The 22619-nt window shown below is 42.4% G+C and overlaps 1 protein-coding gene across 4 annotated transcripts in view; it reads left to right on the forward strand.

Moving 5' to 3' along the window:
- The first annotated feature begins 2479 nt into the window (after window positions 1-2479).
- The window catches only part of GRAMD1C (GRAM domain containing 1C), a 61679-nt gene continuing 41539 nt past the window's right edge, over window positions 2480-22619 (forward strand). The window contains exons 1-2 of one of the 4 annotated variants that reach the window (XM_083609136.1): window positions 2480-2575; window positions 5280-5408. In XM_083609136.1, the coding sequence (XP_083465262.1) occupies window positions 2573-2575; window positions 5280-5408 (132 nt within the window). In that variant the 5' untranslated portion in view covers window positions 2480-2572. Of the gene's footprint in view, window positions 2576-2670; window positions 2746-5279; window positions 5409-11461; window positions 11681-19171; window positions 19332-22619 lie in introns of those variants that run through there. The other 3 variants (XM_083609135.1, XM_083609138.1, XM_083609137.1) reach the window with 3 other exon arrangements.

A 22619-nucleotide genomic window follows, 5' to 3' on the forward strand; every position in this document is an offset into this window, starting at 1 on the left:
AATATACCCTGATGCACATGTGCAGATGCCCTTCCGTTCTACCAGGGGTGCCAACTTGAATAAAATATTGCGGAGGCCCAGGTGAGCCCCGCCCCTCATAACTGATCGTATGACGCAGTGCGCACACACCATTTGAATGGGAACGCCCATCAACTTTGTGGTGGCCCAGCCTCCTCAAATATGTTATTGTGGGGGCAGAAGCCCCCACGGTCCCTAACAGTGGGCTTCTATGCATCCTACAAATTCACAAATGGAGCTCTAGCTATGCAAGAACAGATGTTGAGGTCGAGGCAGAAGAACCCTGCAAGTTCTTGCTCCCCAGGGATGGGGAGAACGAAGGGTAGAAACACTGTCTATACGAAGCTGCCAGCACAGAATGGAGCAGTGAGCTATTATATCCATTGCTGGTTACAAAAAGCAGAGGCTGGGATTGGGAGGGCACAAGATGCTTGCTTCAAGCATCCATGGCCACTAGAGAGAGCTGCTGGGTTCTCAGCAACCCTATTGTAATAACCTTGGAGCTCCCAGTGGGCTCTTCCGGTTTGTTTAGCAGGGCCAGCTCTCAGGAGCCCACAGCAGGTAGTGCAAATTCAGCAGCCTCTCAACAGACGAGAGTGTGCCATTGAATACCAGCTTCTGGAGAGCCTTGAGTCTGCCTAGACCCTGATATTGCAGCTTCTCTTGAGCATCCACCTATTGAGGCCACCACAAATAGCGGCAGACCTGGGTTTCAGCCAGCCCCAAGTTTCCAAACTGGAAACATTTCAGTTTTATTATTATTATTACTTTATTCTCTCTTTCACACAAACACCAACATTTCAGGTCCAGATTTATATTGTAAGATTATTAGCAATTCAGTTATTTCACAGTCACCAACTCTTGTGACTTGAGAGACTTCTGGCAGCACACTTTTTGATAAAGCTGTGTGAATCTCAGCTTTTGTACAAAAATATTCTAGCTCTAATGACTGCATAACGGGGGGAAAGAGCCACCAGTGCTGGAAATTAGAACAAAAATGTGAACTATAAACATAGGGAGGAGTAATAAAAATAAAAATAAAAATAAAAAGAGAAGGACCTAATCCGGAACTGAAACATTGATAGTTTTTACTTGGACGTTATTTTAACTCATGCAACTATCCATACTATGTGCCTTTGTAGTTGTGTTTTTCATCTTTTAATTTGTGTCCGTTATAATTGTTCTCTCTGCTTGACATACATTATAAAATGAAATTAATAAGAATAATAATAATAATAAATACAAAAAAGAACCTGCTTTGTTAACAAGGAAACCACTGGAACCTCGCATCACTCGGAGATTGTAGCGGTGAAACAAACATTTATATTTTTTACATTAAAAAAGCTTGTTAACATATTATGTTCCTGTAGGTGGCTCTGTTTTGAAGCACATGGAACTCAAATGCAATGCTGTGACTGATATACCACGCAGTAAAATATATATAGCATAGGTCCAACTAGCCGAATTATTTTATTGTTTTTGTCTTTTGTTGCGGTTTTATTGTGCTGTAATGCTGTATAGTGTGTCTCCTTGGTCAGAAAGGTGAGCTATTATTTTATGGGAAATACACGCTAAATAAAGGATATCATTTCAGTCTTCGGTGTGTGGGGAGTCTGCTCTTGCTTATGTAGCACAAGCGATATGAACAGGCCGGGGGGGGGGGCCGGGAACCTAGGTGTGCAAAAGTAAAAAAATCTAGTAAAACAAAACGAAGGGCGCAACCTGTCTCCGCCCCTCCCCAAAAAACCAAGCCAGTGAGGACTGAGCCTCTTCAGTAGCCACAGAATGCTGAGTGTCTCTTGAAAGTGGATTGGGGGGGGGGGAATTGAATATGAATGAAATAGAACTACTACTCTGCAGTGTATTGTCCCACTTATATATTACTAATAGTGACCATCTACACATGAGGGAGCATGGGCGGGGGCAGGGGGATTTTGCATCAAAATCAGTACAAATCAGAGGTTCTGCCCCCCCCCACAAAAGTCTGCCCCTCTTAACAAAAATCCTGGCTGCGCCCATGTGAGGGAGGTATTGCCAGACTTGAGAGAATACTCCGCTCATGAAAATGCCTCGACAACACCATCTTTCAATGTGTACACTGTACATAAGAGAGTGAGAGAAAGATGATATTCGTTTGTACATATGGTTGGGTCTTAACCCCCCCCCCCTTTGAAAAACAAACATTTTATTCAAGGGGAGGGGTAAAATCCCAGCCATCCTGGATCTTATTTTTGTCCTAAATGATAAATAATATTGCACACTCAGTAAATGCAACTTTTAAAATTCCCTCGCAAAAACCTTCCATTGTAAAGATCTCCACAGCACAGTGCAGCTTGGCCAAAGCGTCAAAGGTCGGATAAATCGCCTAATTCGAAAGGAGCCGGCACTTCTCGTAGCCGTAAGCGAGAGAAACTCATTTTCCGCGCGCTCTCTGTGTATTTTGCTTAATGCTGCTGGCCCTTTAAATTGCTGGGGAGAGAGGCGTTGCAGGCAGCCCTATGGTGCTAATTTTTGAGACAACCCGCTTGCAGGTTGCATCTTCTTTCTTCTCTCCATGGTAAGCGTTGCGATCTTTGCCCGTTGCGATCTTTGCCACTTGTGCTTCCTCTGCTCCCCCAACCCATTTTGCAAAAGCAAAATTTAATAGGCTCTTCAGTCTATTAGTGGATGGCTGCGGACTTGGAGGTTTCAAATAGCGTCCCTGTATTCAGAGTCCTCTCCTGCCAGGTGCTTCTTTTTTGTTCTCTTGCAAACTATCGGTACTCGTTGCTGATAAAGTAGGTAGACGTTTGAGGTCTAAAAGTTTCCCCTTTTGAAGGGAAAATTTGCTGCTTGCTACTCCCTTTAACACCCGGTTATGGGTCACGGGGTTTTTCTTTCCTGCCCAACATTTTTTTTCCTTGGCAGGAATTCTGTATCTTTAAGCAAAAGGGTTCAAATTTCCTGCCATGCAGATCCAGTAATAGGAAGAACTTCACTTGTTGAACTTCTGCCTGTCGCACAGCTGTTAAATGGTGCTGGAGTCCTGGATGGGAATAGAGGGAGGAGCAATCTTAATATGCACATAAACCTGTTTTAAAATGCTAGTTCTTAAGACGTTTTGATCCTATAGATTGTGTAAGCTATGTGTGTTGTAAGCCAGCCTGTAAAGGAGGGCTAAAAAAATCCATACCTGATAGGGCTATGCTTTGTCCTTTATTTTTTGACCACCCGAACTCCCCTCAGCTCTGGAGTGCTCTGAGGATGCTTCCACAGAAAATGTTTATAAATGAATTTAAAATGAAACCTTTCACTGCCATTATTATCTTTTGTAAACTTCATTTACAAAAGAAGTTTAAAAGTAAACATTTGTCGGCCGTTACCATGTGGTTGTCCTTTCGCAAATACTGTTGGAATTGTATAGTGTTATAATGCTGGTGCATTAGAATACGTTTTTATATACAGTGGTACCTTGGTTCTCAAACTTAATGCGTTCTGGGAGTCCATTCAACTCCCCAAACCATTCGAAAACCAAGACATGGCTTCCAATTGGCTGCAGGAGCTTCCTGCGCTCAAGCAGAAGCTGCGTCGGATGTTCGGTTTCCGAAAAACGTTTGCAAACCGGAACACTTACTTCTGGGTTTGCGGCGTTCGGGAGCCAATTTGTTTGGCAACTAAGCCATTCGTGAACCAAGGTTTGACTGTATAATACATTAAGAATCCTATTTCAAGCTGGGTGAAAGCTGATTTTCTAAAGAGCACTGTTTCTCCTGTCCACCCCTGGGATCTTCATATACTTTCCCTCAAATATCTTTGCTCCTCCCAACTCGTAGAATCACAGAGTTGGGTTTGAACCCACAAGCCTGAGATTGAGTCTCGTGCTCTACTGACTGAGCTATCTTGGCAGTCTTTGGTCAAGAGTCTTGAGACATGATGTGGACCAGCATACTTTACCTATATATCGGTCCTGTGGTGATAATCCTGTGTGTTCCTTTTCAGTGTAAAATTTATTTTATGCTATTTACCTATAAAGGGTATTGTGCTGCAGTTTTCATTTTTAAAGAAACACTGAATTATGGCTTAGTAGTTCCATATATTTTTTCCTCTCTAGCACATGCAAGAAAATTAAAAAAATAGGCATGGGGTGTGTGACCTGCTTCACACCCTCCTCAAGTGTTTCTGTGTGGTTGGAATACGCCCTTGACTTTTGATAATGCTTTTTGTTCATTTGGATGGAGGAAAGAGGGATATGAGTGCATGTACAAACCAAACTACTGCACAAAAATAAAAGCAACTTTTGTTGCTCCACCCACTTTTGTTTCTGGCCCCACCCACCACTTGCTTAGAAGGGAATGTGGCCATTGGGCTGAAAAGCTTCACTGCTCCAGAGAATTAAACTCCCAGACTAAGTGTTCTCAAAATGGCGGATATTGATGTCAGATGGTTAGCTTTGCTGGTTTTTAAGAAGAACTTAAAACCTTCTGTGGTCAGCTGAGTGATCCTGCTCTGCAGTAGCAAAGTAAGAAAGCACATACCTTCTGGGAATGGGGGAGGCAAACACTTGCCCCACATAAAAAAGTTAACAAAATAAAGGTAGTATTTCTTAGTGCTGTGCTGATTATAGTCTGATCTACGCAGGCTGTAGAACGGGCTAAAGTTTGTATCACTTCAGACTGTAGGTAGGGAATAATTTTTAAAAAATACATCCTCACACAAGCAAATCTCTGCTTGCGGGAAGGAAATTATTGAACCACCTTGTTTGTTTACTCCTTGCAAGTAGTTAAGACACAGAGCATTCACCCAGGGCACCACCACCCCACCTGTAGTCTGAAGTGGTACAATCCTCTCAAACACCTTTAGGATTCCGCAGCATGAGTCGGCAAAGGGGAAATGCAGTGGATGTCCAGGGCTGTCTTACAGCAACACTATGAGCAGCATTTACAGTTGACAATGAACATGCTGTCTGGAATGGAAAGAGAGGATGGGTAGAAATAAGTTTCCCTCCAGATATATCATATAGGAGTTTGAGTGCTGGTTGAATTAGTGGAACCTTTACTGAAGATGTGAAGCCTGTGTGCAACAAATGAAAGGCATAATGTGCATGCAATGAACTAATCAAGGGGTAAAAGACTTTGAAATGCTATAACCTAATTAGACCAAAGTAGATTGGAAATGTTCCTTCCTTGTTCCTCATAGCTTATCCACAGCCTTAAAGGTTTAGCTAGAAATGCTGTATTTCACTCCAGTTTATTAAGCTGCACACATTTATTCCTTGTTCACAGGCACTTCAAGAAGTGGATCATGGCCTTATCAGTCAGCTGTTGGTGGACTCCGAGGAAAACCTTAGTGTGTGTACGGAGAAAATTCAAGCCTCCCCTCCATACAACTGGAATACTGACTGGAGCTTTTGGGTAATTTCATGGGTTCTCTCTGTTATGTATGAGTGATTTGTATTCCAAGACAACCTGCATTCTATAGCAGTTTGAATAAGCCAATCCCTTCTTTCAGCTTGGGGAGATTGTAATGATCACTGTGTGTATGTTGACTCGAAGAGAAGTGACCTCACTAATGTATTTCATGCTGAGTCATCAACAGCAGCACTGTAAGCTTGCAGGGCTTGCTTACTGATTTATCTTGTACATTTACAATGTAGAGTTAGTGGTGAGCAGTGAGGTGGCCACGTTTGCTGATGGTACTAAATTGTTCAGGGTCATTAAAACAAAAAGAGACTGTAAAGAGCTCTAAATGGCCTCTCTAAATTGAGGGAATGGGCAGTAAAACGACACATGCAATTCGGCATACACAAGTGTAAAGGGTTGCATATTGGGACACAAAAAAATCTTCCATTTCGCGTATATGCTCATGGTACTGACTGTGCCTTACTAGGAACAGCACCTTGTGGCCACAGTAAATAGCTCAATGAAGATGTCGTTCCAGTGTGCAGCAGCTGTGAAATGGCAAATTTCATGCTAGGGATTGTTAGGAAAGGACTTGAAGATAAAAGTGTCGATATTATAATGCTGTGTTACACAAATCTATGGTGCAATCGCATATGGAATACTGTGTACAGTTTTGGCTGCCTCTCCTCAAAACGGGTATTGTAAAGCTGGAGAAGGTTCAGAAAAGGGAATCCGAAATGATCAGCAGGATAGAGCAATACTCCTATGAGGCAAAGTCAAAGTGTTTGGGACTCTTAGTTCAGAGAAAAGGTAAGTAACAGGTGACATGGTAGAAGTTTATACAAATATGCGTGGCATGGAGGAAGCGGCTAGAGAAAAGTTTTTCTCCCTTGTAACGCTAGAATTTGTGGACATCTATTGAAGCTGAATGGTGGAAGGTTCAAGACAGATAAAAGAAAGTACTTCTTCACACAGCGCATAGCCAAACTAGGGAACTTGCTCCCACAGGAGGCAGTGATGACTACTAAAGAGCATTAGACAAATTCATGGAAGATGAGGCTATCAATAGCTTCTAGCCCTGATGGCTGTGCTTTGGATCCATAGCTGGATACAGTAATGCTTCTGAACTCCACTTGCTGGAGGGGAGAATACTCTGATCCTGCTTGTGAGCTTCCCATGGGCATCTGGTTGGCCACTGTGGGAACAGGATGCTGAACATGATGGACCATCGGCCTGATCCTGCAGGCTGTTCTTATGTTCTTAAGAATATGGAAGTTTCATAAGGCCTCTCTTGAATACCTTTTTATGCTGACAGGCCTTTGCGGCTGTTGGATTAACTAATCACTTTAATAATTATTTGTATTGTTTTTTTCAAGGTATTTTACGTTTTATCATGGTACACCATGGTGATATTTTATGATATGGGGTATAAAAATACTTTTATAAATAAATAAGTACACTCCAGTGCTGTGCCACTGGGCTTTATTATTATTCAGCAGTTGCAGTTGCTGCTGATTAAGAAACAAAACTACAAAGTTTAACAACTGTGTGATTGGTTTTGTAGGTGTACAAAGCCAGGGAAGTGGGGTCGCTGACCCAGGCTGCGAACCTGGTGAGGGGAATCATAGAACTGTAGAGCTGGGACTTGGAAGGGACCCAGATGTAGGAATCTTTTACCCAATGTGGGGCTCGAACCCACAACCTTGAGATTAGAGCCTCATGCTGTATTGACTAAGCTATGCAGAGGGAGGAAAGGGGCTTTAACCCTTTTCTCCTAGTGCATCCTTAATTTGGGATTGGGGAGGCACACGGGAAAGGAACGATTCTATTCACACCAATAAAAACTTCCAGTACAAACAGCAGGTGGAAGTGATCTGCTTAGAAGCACAGGCGGCAAAGGTTAAAGTTCCTGGATCCCAGATGTTCCTGGATCCCAGACTGGATTGGTCACTGTACCTGATGTTTACACTTAAAAGCTATTCACCCAACTGCTAATTTTGTGAATGGTGTCATGTTTAGTTTGGCCTAAGAAGTCATAATTTCTAAGTGGCTTAAGTCTACAGGCTAAAAATCTCTCTCCATTCTACCTGTAAACTGTGAAACAGGGGGGTCTGATCACTTGGGCAATTCTACTTGCTCACCTGCTCCAGGCATGGAAGCATTATCTGAGCCATCCTTGATTACAATTTTAAATTATTAATCATACTCTTGGCATAGGAAATTTGAGTCAGAAGTTAAATACCCGAGCTGATGAAGTGAATCAGCTGCTGAGCTGAGATCTTTCGTCGCGTGCTAGATCCTCAGCATCACACAGCATTCCCTCAGCTGGAATCTCCTCACCTGAGATCCACAGATGAAGGGCAGTATACAAATTTAATAAATAAATATTTAAATAAATGGCTAGTAGTGGAAACGTCAAATTTTGCTATACAGATCTTAAATCCATTATACTAGAGTTTAGCAAAACCATTCTTTCTTGCTTCTGTGAATTTCTGGTGGAGCCTTGAAGCTCTGAACATTAGGCATCAAACTGTGGCGGCAATCCTAAACATACTTATGAGGCCTGTTGAACAAACACACCAGCCTTTTCTGAGTTGTTCTTCCCTTATAGTCTTACAATTGTGTGATGGGAGAATGAGACCATGCCCCACCCCTGCTATTGTGTCTTCATTGGCCCTGCCTATTCACCAACCACATGCTGTGGGGAAAAGTCTGAAGTAGAGGGCCTGCTGCAAGTGCCCAGCTTCCCTGTGCAATTGGGCCTGCAATCACATGGTGGTTTATTCTGTTTTCACGACTTCTCCCTGATAAGTTCCACATTATATCTGAGCATTCACACGACATGGAAGTCTCTACTGGACCTATAGTGGAATATAGTGCAAGTTTAGTGCTAATTTCTGTGTTATTTACTTATAGGGGGGAAGAACTGTTTGCAAATAATATGGAAATGAGTGGTAATCTTGCATTATATTCCGCTGTAGTTCTGGAAGGGGGTTTTACATCATGAGAGAGCTCAAACATAATGTGGAAATTAACAGGGAAACATTGTGAAAATGAATTATTATTATTATTATTTTTTAATAATTTTTATTAACTGGCCAATCACATCAAATTAAATCACATCACATAAATTCCAAATTACAAAGCCAATTTTTTAAATTTTGTTGGGGGAACCCATACTTCAAGATCCAAAGGGGGATTCAGATCATCTTCTTATTACTGCGTTAATGTCCAAATCAGTCCCAATCAGTCCAAACAAAATTCATAATTCTATCCAGTCTTATCTTGGTGTTTCCACATCATATCTTGTTCATATAATTTCTATTTTTCCTTTACGATCTCTTCTGTTAGTCTCCTTAAGCCAATAAGCAAAATAATAATCCTGTGTGGATTTCCCGTTCCTCCACTAAATCCAGATGGTTTCCATATATCTCCTTCGTAGATAACATCGCTCTTTCCATCATAAATTTGGCATTTGTCGCTCTTAAGTCCCACCGAGAAGTTGATCCACGATATGTAAACAACTCTATTTCTCTCTTTCTCCTCCCAGACCCAAGAGCTCCAACAATGCCTCCCAAAATGGCGACAGCATTTTTAACTGCGTCATTCCAAAACTCTTAGCTTTCCAGCTTCATCTTGAAACATTGCTTTGGTTCGAAAGTTTATCTCCACACAGCCTTAAATCCACAGCTTAAGTCCTTAGTTTCTGACTCATTAGGGGAGGGGATTCTTGTTAAATCACATAAGAAAGAGGAAGGCAGGTTTTTTTCCCCCTCCCCCCTCAGCCATACCGTATCTTGACGTATCTTCTCATATTTTATTCTTGTCTTGTTATCAGAGATCTCTTCTGTCAGCAGTCTTTACTCCCCTTTTTCCTTGAAGCATGTGCAATTTATCTTGTCCAAATTGTTTCTTTTGAAGATGCTTGCAACTAGCGGCGCGAATCAGGGACGGCGTCCAGGAGTGCCGGAATCCCACAGGAGGGCTTTGTGCCTAGTGCCCCCACCCCCACAAATTCGGGGGTAGTATAGGGCACAGCAGGCAAGGGCCGTCCCCCCCCACAATCCTGGGGGGGTTAAGGAGGCTAATTACCCCCATCATAGCCTCCAAATTACCTCGTGTGGGTCGGAGAGATGTTATTGTCAGCCATCTTCCGATGCGCCACCTAGTGGCCCCCCCCATTGTGAAAATGAATTAGACTGCTATGTGAATGCAGCCTTAGAAGGGTGATCATGCAGGGTTCTGAATCATGGGAGTCTACATTCATATTGTAGCTCCTTACTTCAGACCTTCAAACACGTGGGGACAGGACTAGTAAGAAGACAATAGAGGGCAGGGCCATAACAGGGGTGGGGCCACTGAGTGGGCAGACTTGTGAATGTGGCTCCTCTACACATGTTTATTATCGCATTCAAGTAGAGTGCTTGAAAAGAACTACTAAGACTGGCTTCTGAGTAAAAAAGCATAGGATTTTATAGTTTGTGTGATTTCATTCTAATTAAAAGTGGTTTGGGTTGACACACATCAGAGAGACCACATCGACTGTTCTATTCCTTTTTCTTTTTCAAATAATGCCCTAAAGGGTGGTAAACATGCAAATTTAGAACAGGGAACTGAGATTTAAGTTTCATTTCTGTATGCTTGCCAATAGTGATTCTTGAGGCCAACTAGCAGGAAATAGATTTCTGCAGGGAATGTTGTTTTCGGCTAATCTGTATAATGATGTTGAAAGGTAGGACGCAATTGTTAATTAAGCCTTAGTTGTTGGGCTGTGAATATTTCCATGAAGCTGTAATTGCACCTCTAGAGACCTTTTTTTATTGTGGTTCAACCCAAGTAAGAAGAGAACCTGGATTCTCACAGATTTCCCCCCAGGGCTGTTGGTTTCGACTAGATGTTGCTGGGAAACTTTGCTTGTAAATTCACTAATGTTACTTAGAGAGAATCAGTGTAGATTTCCATAATATTATTTTAGCAAAAATATCAAAAACCAAAATTCCTTGTAAAAACTTGAAAAGGTTTATCATTGATAAAAACAGAAAACATTTATGGCAATAAAGGTTGAAGGATGTGCTTGCAAGTCCAAAAGTCCACTTCTCCTTTGGTGGCTTTCATAATGATCAGCTGTTGAGCCTGACTCTTTTGTAATGTTTCTATGTTTTTAATGAGTGATTGTAATGTTTATATCTTATAAGCCACCCTGTGTAGTGCATTTACACTAGAAGGGTGCGATAATAATGCCTTAAAATGCCTTAAAATGCTTGTATGCAGTAGAGGCCAAAAATTTTCTAGTATTAAAATATTTATAAAACAGTTAAATGAGAACATCCGTCATGGATGCATTAGCTGAGATCCCTGTATTGTAGGTGGTTGGACAGGCATAGGCAGACTTGGCCCTTCAGATGTTTTGGGACTACAACTCCCATCATCCCTGACCACTGGTCCTGTTAGGAATGATGGGAGTTGTAGTCCCAAAACATCTGGAGGGCTGAGTTTGCCTATGCCTGGACTAGATGACCCTCTGGATCCCTTCCAACACTATGATTCTATGAAAGGTGGGTTAGTAACTTGTGGATTTTGCAAATCTGGCTTTCACAGTGGGAGACAAAGAGTTCTGTGACAAGTCTATTGTTTTTCCTTTTTTAAAAAATAATAATTTGGAAAGGTGAAGCAGAGTAGCTCTCCTTGCACTGAGTATGGTTGGTTCATGATGCCCAGTCATTTCACAAAATTAAGCATAGTATGGTAGTCCAAAACATCTGTAAGCTAGCAGGCTGGTGAAGGCTGCTGTAGGAGGTGCATGAGCCAGATCAGGTGGCAACATACCTCACTTAACACATTAAGCACTGCAGCCTTCTGTAATTGTAGTGCACTGTCATTTTCTGTCATGTTTTGCTGTGCTAATTAGGTGTCTCAGTAACACCTGGCAGGGTTATTCACAGCTGACTGCGACCTGTTCTTGCATCCTGATTCATAACAAACACGTGAATGATATAATTGCTGGCAGCATGCTCTCAAACGTTTAAAACAGTTGACTTTTAACACCCTGCCAAACAGTGATCTGGCATCTTAGGATAAGCACAGATCTTCCCAAGTGTACTCCTGTTCATATAGTTAAGGGAGCTGTGAAAGCAACAACAAAACCGTACCTCTAAACCCACTGGACCATGTTTCTAAACGTTGGCATGCTTGCCACAACACACACCTCAGCCCCATACAATGGAATATTCTCCCAGTGGATTTGATGCTGATTCGCCCTTAGAGGATATACTCTTCTTTTCAAGGTAGGTTCTATCAGACTTTCCAAGATTACTTGGTTTAAAAAATCAAAAGATGTCAGGGTTTATCTGTGAGTAATTTTCAATGTGCATGGGTCTTTTTGTTTGTGGGTGGAAAAGCCTAAATTAATCTGAGCTTCCACCTATTAATGAAGTGGCATAGATGCAGTTTTAACACCTCAACAAGAACTAAGTTGAAGAGTATAGAAGAATTTTAAACTTATTAGATACTTGTTATGAGTCTGACTGAACTGAACCATTAGCTGTATCTGATGTGTGTGTCCCCTATTCAGACAGCTTTTTTAACAGCACTGTATGCCTAGCTGCTGCTGCTGCTGCTGTTTGTTTTTCCTAGCAAGCATTATATGAAAGTTGAAAGGCATCCATCCTATTAGTTCAGTTGGGGTTTTTTGGTCACATTGTCTTCTAGTCCAGTGCGTACTTTGAGACAAGAGTAACCAATATCTTATGGGAGAAGATGAAGGGAGGCACAGAACACACTAAGGCCTCATCTACAATATAAATTTAAAGCATTATACCGCTTTAAACAGCCATGACTTCTCTTAATGAATCCTGAAAACTGAAAAAGGGTGCCGTGAGTTGCTAGGAGCCCCCTACTCCTCTCACAGAGCTGCTATACCCAGAGTTCCCTGGGTATTGACTTTTAAAAGAGTCTGGGAATTGTAGCTTGCTGAAGAAGACATAAGGGTTTCCAAAGAACTCTCAACAAACTACAGTTTCCAGGATTTTTTTGGGCCTAAATCTCTTTCATTGAATTGAGACATTTGAAATGCTCCTTCTAACAGGTTGACAGACGTAATCTAATTTGACTAGAATGCCGTTGTGCATATCAATGTGCTCAGCTCTTTTAGGATTGATAATTAATTTTTAATATAAATTTATTCTGTGATATAGTGAAGCAATATTGTTGGAAGGAGCCCAGAGAATTGTGCCTGAATATTAAATTTATCTAGCTTTGAGTACATAGCATTGGTTACAGATAGCATTAGAGAGGAGCTGTTTCCATGGAGGCATGGGGAAAGCATAATTTCAAAAACCTGCAGAAAAACAGTGGCCTGGGTTGGGTAACCCTTTCCTCCTGGATTTCTTCCTCTGTGCAATGCAGGAGCAAAACTGTACCCTCCCACCTGCATACCGGGTGTGTCTGCCCTGCAGGCTATACATGCACAGCTATAATGTTTAAATATAACATAACACTTGTTAGAATTCAGCGTGTGAAGGCCAGCTGAGTTCCCTCATACATTATGAGGACTGACTGTGCAATTTGGACCGACACACCTTTCCCCCCTGCTAACGTTACACCCACATGTGGATATCTAGGTTAGGTGATTTGAGCAGGAAGGAGAAATCCTGATTTCCAGCAAAATACAAAGATGATCACCTGAGTGGAACTGCATTTTGTGAAGTTTGTTGAACAGCCTTATTCTATCCATGTTTTCTCAAAACAAGCCTCACTGCGTTGGGTGGGGCTGACTCACCTTTGACTGTATAGAACTGCACCTAAGTCAGGATCAGTACTTGGGGAAATCTCACCAAATTCACTGTGTGACGTGTCTCTTTGTCAGATGCTGTGGGAGACAGTGGTCAAAGAGTTGCAAACAACACTTCATATGGCTCTGGGCATATAAAGGACAAATAGCTGCAGAGGGCTTATATTTCTGAGGTTTAATGGGAATACAAAAGAATGGGCAATAATGTATTTCTCAGAATACATTTACAGTACATGGCTCAATAATACAGAGGAAGTCACTCCCCCAAATAAGCAAGCATGGCATGGGTACAGGAGAATATTGCACAAATGCTGCTCGTTGACTTCTGCTGGGTCTGTTCTGACCCCTGTAGCATATCTGTTTCTCTCTGCCAGTTAGCAGGACATTGGAGAGAGCTTACCTCTCGATGTTATGTGTCTTGTGGTGATTTAATTCCCATCCTAAAACTACAAGATGTCAGCCAGAACACAGACACACACACACATACATATATGTGTAAAGGGACCCCTGACCATTAGGTTCAGTCGCGGACGACTGGTGTTGCGACGCTCATCTCGCTTTATTGGCCGAGGGAGCCGGCGTACAACTTCCGGGTCATGTGGCCAGCATGACTAAGCCGCTTCTGGTGAATCAGAGCAGCGCACGGAAATGCCGTTTACCTTCCTGCTGGAGTGGTACCTATTTATCTACTTGCACTTTGACGTGCTTTCGAACTGCTAGGTTGGCAGGAGCAGGGACTGAGCAATGGGAGCTCACCCTGTCGCAGGGATTCGAACCGCCGACCTTCTGATCGGCAAGCCCTAGGCTCTGTGGTTTAGACCACAGTGCCACCCGCGTCCCATATATATATATATATATATATATATATATATATATATATATATACACGCGCACGTGTGTGATCCAGAATTGCCTTAATTCCTGCTACATAAACCATGGTGAAAATAAAGCCAAGAAAACTAAAGCCATTGTTTTAGATTCAGTTCAGATAATACTCATACATAAAAGCGTCAACAACAAAATCACCCACTGCTAAGTATTTAAGAGTTTTATGCTGCCAGGCAACGATGAAAAACATCTTAAATGTGGGTTCTTTGTGGTTTTGGTTTTGCTTTTGCTTTTGCGCACATTTGAGGGTATGATCTCAATTAAATGTTAAAAATAATTGCTACAGTATAGGCAGTTGGCATAATTTGAGTTGGTTTTATTTTCACCATAGCGTCTGTACTTGGCATGAATAGGTAGCCCAGGGGTCTGCAACCTTTAAGACAAAAAGAGCCACTTGGACCCGTTTCTGAAGGAAAAAAAACTGGGAGCCGCAAAACTCGTCATTATAAAAATAACTTTTTTGTCCCTTTTTATTATTATTTCTTTGTTTGACCCCTCAGAATTACTCCTCCTCATAGAAACGTTAAATTAACAAGTTACCTTTTTTTGTGTGTGCGTTCTTCACTCCCCTTCAAAACAGTGACCAGCGTACACGCCCCCTTTCAATGCAGTGACCAGCGTACATGCCCCTTACAATGTAACGGGCGGGCGGGAAGGTGACGTCGGGACGGTGCGTGACTAACGCACGCACCGCCCCCATGCGACGTCACAGCCAGTACAGCGCCCGCCACAGTGGGGAGTGTCGGGGCGCACAATGCGCCTCCTCCCCTCGCTAGTATCCGCCCTGGAGCCGCGGCAAAGGTGTAAAAGAGCCACATGCGGCTCCGGAGCTGCGGGTTGCAGACCCCTGAGGTAGCCCATTGCCCTGCAAAATATAAGTGCACAGCTTTTTAAGTTGTTGTGTGCCATGTGGTTATTGTTTCTGTATATCAAGTGAAGGAACTTTCTAAAACAGGAAACAACATTTTCTAGTCTTCTTAAATGACTGTTTTCTTTGGCTTCCAGTAAATATATATATATATTTTAAAGCATTTTTGCTTTTTTCTGTTAAAAAAACCCCTAATTTATGAGAAACAGAAACCTTATTTCTTCAGAGCTAGAGAAGCTTTATGAAAATCATGGAGCAAATTACAAGGGTGGCGGAAGCAAGGAGATTCTGTACATGATTAGATCACAGCGGAAGTATGATCAGCCGCCCTGTCATAACACCAGTGTTGCCAGTGTGGAGCACTGGGTATTGAGGCCTAGATGAGTCATGTTAGAAACACTATTTTCAGATGCCTTCTATCACCTTCCCAATCAGGAGGGAAGTGATTGTTAAGTATTTACAAATGTGGTTAAGAGTCAAAATACGGATAAGGCAGGATGCAAATTTATTGAAAAGCTCCTTTACGTGTCTCTGTGTGTTCATCCATACTTTGGTTTGGGAGGCTTTACTTATCTGGAAGAACTAGTTTCTGGGATTTACTTGAGTAACTGAACCTTATACAAAATACATATGTGGCCTGGTACTCTTTGCCACTCAGCATCATATGAAAAAACAGCTAATATGTGAAAAAATTTATATCTCAAGCAAGGTATAAGGCTTCAGAAATGTATTTCCTTTTTCTACCAAAGAGAAGTCATGTCCTCCATCATGGAGGGCACGTGTTTCGGTGAGGTCACTGTAAGCTGCCTCCCTGTTGTGGGGTGGGACTGTTTGGATGGCCACAACACCCCATTGGTTGCCCCTCTGTTGCTGGGGCAGAAATTTGGCTGGTTGGGATGGCTATTGGCTGCTGAGGGGCTAGTTAAGCTGCTGCACGTCGCTGGAGAGCTTCTCTTTCTTGCATCGTGCAGTGGATTAGCCTCCCTCCTCTCCCTATATTTAGGGTTGTTCTTTTGGCCTTGCTATGCCTGTCTAGGGGTCTTCTGTTTTGGAGCAGGGGCCTGGTAGGGATTTGCCATTTGGCTGATTGGCTGGTGCCACTTGGTTTTTGCCTACCGTGTAGCAAATCGTCACAACTTTGTAAGGCTGGCGGTTAGGCATTTGGTTCAATGTTTTGCAGAGGGGACATGGTTGGCTGTGCCTGCCCCTCCATTGCTGCTGCTAGGGAATTCCATTAAAGGAATCCAGGAGCTCACCTTGCCTTTGTCCAAACCCTGTCAAGGGGCTAGGGCCACGTCAGACCCCCTGGGAGCATCTGGGGTGAGCTGTGAGATCGAAGGAGTTCTTGTTCCCCCAGGATGCTTTCCCTTACTGACATATGGTGGAGCTCAGTGTCAGTCCTGTTCCTGCCACCGTGCAGGTTTAGGTGGTCTGGAACCAATGCCTAAGCAACCACTCACATGCTGTAATCAATAAAGTTGTGGCCAAAATTAATGCCAAAAACCTTAAACTAAAATCTGTGTCTATTGTGTCTTTATTTTGGGGGTGGTTTTCGGGGTCTTCACACGCAATTGCTTTGACAGGTATAGTCAGGTACAGTGTTAGATTTGAAAACTAGGAGCTAAATGGCACCTTAAACCTAGGCTATGGGCACAACAACAGAACGTCCAGGTGCACTTTTACTGCATTATTGTATGTTATTTTCACTTACATATTCATTTTTATGCACAGTTTTATGCTCTTTTGTAAATAAGGGTGGCTGGAGAACTGTATTTCAAAATTTGCACATTTTGAAGGATGGCTGCCTTTCAGTTCTCACATGGTTTCAGGAAGTGGGACTTTAAATGCAAACTGAATCAAATTTCTCCCCCAACCCTAAGCAGCAGTCACCCAGCCGCCTCCTTTACTCCCCATAACATCAACCCTTGGAAATGGTTATAAATGACAGTTATGGTTTCTCACCACCACCAGCAAGCCAACAGACTACCCATCTCTTCACAGTGGCTCCAAGAGGCAGAAAGGAGAGAGGGAGTCTGCTGTTTTGGCAATATTTTCTTATTATAGTACCATAGAGCTTGGGGAATGGGAAGATGAACTCTTGTTCCTAATTCGTCTTCTGCTGTTCCTCTTCTATATCCTGTGAACAGCATCTTATGTTTCCCATAAGCTGTTTACTCCTACGGTCAAACTACACATTATGCTTAATGTATACCATGCAGCTATGTTTCATCTTTTTCTTAAATTCAGTACAGATGTGTGTATGTGTATTGCCCATGTTATTGGGATTGTGCATTGGGAAGGAAGAGTTCACTCCCATTGGTGAGAAAGTATGTTTGAGCACAGTGTGCCACAGTCCTAAGACTGTTCCAGTCATGCAAATTCGCTGTTTGTGTTGACAATCCCAGAAGGGGAAAACAAAAATATAGTCAAGTGAATTTGCTTTGGGGCATGATTGAAAAATTAAGTGTGAATGCACCTTTTAAAATTCCAGGAGCATACTGGTCCTTTGCTGACATCCTACCTTCTTTGTAATTGAACTGACTGACTGGATTGGTATGCAGCCTTTAAGATCTCTGCATGATGGAGAATTCTTAAAAGAATGGAGTTTTGATTTCTGTCTTGATAAGCAAGATGTTGAGCAAGATGTTGCATGGACAAAAGAAAACTAGATGAAATTGTTAAGAAACATTTATTGACTGGCAAGGATTTATTTATTAAGAGATTTTTAAACCTCCTCCCACAGCAGTCTCAAGGCTGTTAAATTTTTGTTATACGCCACCCCAATCTCAGAGTTGTGCGACGTTCCAGGTGTGATTACCCAGGGTTTGTGTTTGCTTCTGGAAATGAGTTGCAGCACAGATTCTGGTGTCTTTAGGATATATGGTTTATTTACACACCTATACATCCTGAGCCTATGACGGAAGGGTTCTCAACATTACACTCCAAGAGGGTCTTGCTTCTCCTGTAGGCATAGCCCTGGATTCAAACAGACATCTGCCATGGCTGGGCCTGCCTGCAGCTTTTCTTCACATAACTCCTTTGTCACATCATGGCTCTGAACCCTAAACGTCTAACCTAAAGTACTTGGCTTCATCTCTTGAAGAAGAGGGGCCTCACCATTTGATGTCTCACACGACACAGAGTTCCTTTGATCCTCTGTAGTCTTATTAATGGGCCACCAGCCCAGGCAATTTCCTCACAATGAAGTTAGCCAGCTTAATTAACCTTTCAACACTGGTCTTAATTAAAGGAATAACAGTGTCTAGCACACCTTAATGCACAGGGTCTGACTTAACTTACCTAGTCTTAACACTCCAAGCATTGATTAAATTCTAACACCTACTGGACCCAGATCACATGACTGGACATGGTTTGAAAGAAATATGTGCTCTCCCAAGCCCACATCCCCATCAGAAATGACAAAGGAGGCCATGTACCCATCCTCAAAAGTTGTCATGAAAAATGGAAGATACGTGGAGACACCTTTTAGTAGAAACATGAAGTGGTCTATATTTCTTGCAGTGGACATGCCAAAAAGTCATGGAGGTTATTTGTATTGGTATAAATGATAAAGCCCCACATTACTACTATTCTGGATTTGTCTGATTTTTTTCTAAACATGTTCCGGATCTTCTAAACCTTTGGAAACCTTTATATTGTGGGGTTATCGTTTCTGCAGTTGCCAGGTTCCATACATCTTTATGTCACAAATATATTTTCAGTCATTCTGCTCTGGATAGCCCAGCAGCTGCCAGCAGCCATATTGCCATTTCTTTAGATTGTAATCTTTGAGATTTACCAGATTGATCACTGAGGCTGGGAACATTGCAGTGCACACTAGTTTAACTGTTTAGTAGAATACCACCCATCCTTTCTTCTTCCCCTATCTGACTGTGTGCTGTGTGGGCATTTTTTTTTTTAATGTGTCTACGATTCAGTGACTTGGAGCCAGGGTTTCTAAGATACTCTGCAGTGTGACCCTGAACGGTTTGTTTCTCTTGTGTACCTGGTGAAGTAATACCATTCTCTTAACTACTACTGTGTTTAGTTAATCTGAATCTTAACAAAAATGATTATTGATGTTGTGTCATCTGGCATAAATGTTTCTGAAAATTAGTTTATTTGATTCTACTGGGAATGTTTTCCTGGTCTGATTGAAGGCAACAAAATCTCACCTGCCCAAACACTGCACAGTTAATCTGATTTTTTTTCAAAATCTTTCTCCTTCAGCCTCTACAAGTAACAGGGGGGCTGAGCCAAAGACTGGGACATAATCACACTAATGCCCAGGCCTCTGTCTGCCATTAGCCCTCTGGAAGAGTGCCCTCTGCTTAGGAGACTATCCTCTCCAGAGCAGCTCAGGGGAAATGAAGAGGAACAGAAAATGCATGTAAGTAGAACACACAGGCCTGGTTCTTCTAAAGCTTGAAGGATAGAGATGTTTCAATTCAGCTGATTCTCATCTGGATGTGCAGCTGGCTCCAGCGAAAAAACATTTTATCTGAGGTGAAGTTGAAGCTCTTTTTATAAATGGTGGATCTGCGACGGCTCATTCACACACCTTGATATTGTGGTCACGAAATGACGGCCATGCATATATTAAGATGGTGGCGTAAATGTGTGCATCAGCAGTATCTTTGCACATTTAACGACACCTGTTTTCTAGACTAAACAGTACTAAATTTGGTAAAAGAGCCACATGACCTATGAAAATTAAGTATCTTAAACTTTCTTCCTTGAATGAGAGACGGAAGGAGAGTAAGCAAGTGAGCAGCTCTGCTAGGGCTCTCTAGGTTTAGGTGCTGATTCTGAGAGCAATAAAACACACCTGCAAACAATGCAGAGTGCCCACGCTCCTGTAGAATATTTACATTAATAAAAGGTAATAGGAAAGCTGCAGCATGTGAGAGAGATAAAGCAGTCATGAGCTGTGTTCACATGTAAAAATAAAACATGTCTTGGTATTATGAGGATGAGCCACAAGGAGCCTTGGGCTCACATGCTCTCCCCTTCTTCCACCAGCAGAGGCATACTTAGGGGTTGGCAAAACTGCCCTCCACATGGACACACACACACACAAACAAACAAACAAACAAACGCACATCACCTATCAGACTTTGGAGTGTAGGACATATAGGTGTTGTGGTGAGATAAAACCTGGAAGAAGCTTCCTGCCCTTGTGGTAAAATGATTTTTATTTTTGCAGAGGGTGCCAATGCAACTCCTTGCCAAGGGCACAAGGGACCCTAAGTATGCCTCTGTCCACCACCACAGTGGCAAGGAGGAGTTTGGAAACTGAATGCTGCTTTGTGGTGATGTTTGAACCCAGACAAACTACAGTTAGTCCTAACTGTGATGAATAGAAGCAAGCCAGCTTCAAACAATAGCTTATGAAGGTGACATATATTTACAATTAACCACACTTCACTGTTCAGACATAACACTAAACCATGGTTAATGTGAACCAGTAGTGGAAGCTTCCAATTTAATGGCTGCACTGGAAGGGGCTCAGGGAGGGGGTGTGCACTTGTGCAAGGATTGGAGTCAAACTAGATTTGATGCAGGAGATTGTCCGTGGAGAGAACCATAGAGCACATGCTTTGCACCCAGAAGGTCACAAGCTTAAACCTTAGCATCTTAGGTGGCGGATGATGTGAAAGACACTTGTTTCAGAGCTGCTAGAGCAGGAATGACTCTCCAAAACCATTGGAGACATTGTTGGGCTCCAGCTTCAATCAGCCACAGCATGACCATTGGACGGGGATGATGGGAAATGCAATCCAACAACGTATGGAGGGCCCTGGGTTCTAGAGCTGCTGCCAGTCAACAGTGGACAGCAACTGGCATTCAAAGTCATAATGCCACTGAAAGCAGACAGAGAACATAGCCATTCTTCTCATCTTTTAAAGGCATCAGAGTTGGTGGCCATCTCTACCTCTTGTGGGAGTGGATGCTATAGTCCCAACTAAGCGCTGTATGAAGAAGTTACCCTTTCTTTTGCTGTTTTCCTGACTTTAATAGCTTTAATTCCAATTGAAGCAGAGTATCTTAATTGTCCTTCCACCACAAACATGCCTTTTGTACTAAAATATCATTATGCCTGGAAAAAGCAGCATGTGGATTATGCTGAAGAATACAAGACACAAGATAAAAAGCTTTACGTGTTTAACATTCCACTGCTTTTTCCACTATTTTAAGCTATATATCTTTTCTCTTTGTCTTAGACATTGTATCTTCTGCTTAGAAACAACTGCATTTTTGGTAGTCTTTGTTCAGTTTATGGGAAAGCAGTCATAGATTTATACACCTGCAAGCGGTTTGTAGACGAGGCCTGGTGTGATTTAGCAGTGCTGAGGCTCAAGAGATTTAGTTTGTGCAGTTTTAGCTTTGAAAAGACTCCCCTGGAGAGCTGATTTTTAGTAGTGTTGCTTTGGCCTGAGTATTGTGATAAGCCTGTTTGCAGAAGTTTTTTGTTTACCCAGGGGCAATTATGGTGAATCAGCTTGCTAGTGGAGAAATCCTCTTTGGTGTTCCAAAGGGAGCTTAAAGAACTCTGAAATGATGTATATCTCACATGATGACCTGTAAGAATGAACAGAATACATGCAGCATCTATATTAATCCTCTGCATTATTAAACATAGAAGAAAATTAGTAGGACCTGGCCAGTGTTTGCCACTTATTCTGTGAGATTTCTGACTGAATTGATTAAAGCAGGGTGGGCGGGATTTGTGGCCCTACAGGTATTGAACCTCAGCTCCCATCAGTCCTAGCCAGCAGGTTCCTAAGGTGAGGGATGATGGTAATTTCAGTCTAGCATCATCTAGAGGGCCACAGGTTCTCCACTTCTACATTAAAGATGTTGTGTGGAATTCAAAGTAGCTGTTAGAAGATTGCTCCATCGGTGCAAGTATTTCTGCTTGGCTGTTTGGAACACTCTCCCCTCCCCGCCCCCAGCATGCTGTTCTGGATGTTCTCCTGACACACACACATCCCGAGCTGGGAAGAGGGAAAGCCTTATTGCACTAGTGGGACTTGCTGTCCTGGTTTCTAACAGCACAACTATTTAGTTGAATCTTGCCCATCATTTTGCACCAATATTCTGAAACAGCTTAGCTTAAGGAAGGGGTGGGGGAAGAACTAGGTAAAAGGTAAAGCTGGAGTAGTGGATCCAGAACTGGGCCATACTCTTTAGACTTGAAAGCAAGGTGAGGACCACCGCCTGTTAATTACGGATGTCGTATGAATCATATAATGCCAGGTGACTCTAAAGTTCAAAGCCATGGTAGCAGGCACAGGCACATCTCCAATGTTGGTTCTAAAGTCCCACATCTCTGAGATCAGAGGTAAACCTCTGCTTTTTCTTTTATATTAAAAAAGCAGTAGTAGAAGCTTATCTTAATTGGATATAAGTCTTTGCCAGTTGCCTTTTAGGTAGAGGTAGAGGCTTTTTTCTTGTTTGCATCTTCTAAAAAAACTAGGCAGAGGCTTATCTCCAATCTTAGCGCTGTGGTCTCATGGTGCCAAGACTAAAGATATGAGTTCCCTTATTGCTTACTTTAGCACTTTGTGCTTATGGAAATAGCAGATCTCAGTGCCTGATGCCGTATGATACCATGTGATTGGCAGCTGGGTGCAGTTTGCCTAGAATTGCCTTGCAGGTCAAATCCAGGGGCCTA

Source organism: Podarcis filfolensis, assembly GCF_964270895.1.
Source record: "Podarcis filfolensis genome assembly, chromosome: 4".
Lineage (NCBI taxonomy): Eukaryota > Metazoa > Chordata > Lepidosauria > Squamata > Lacertidae > Podarcis > Podarcis filfolensis.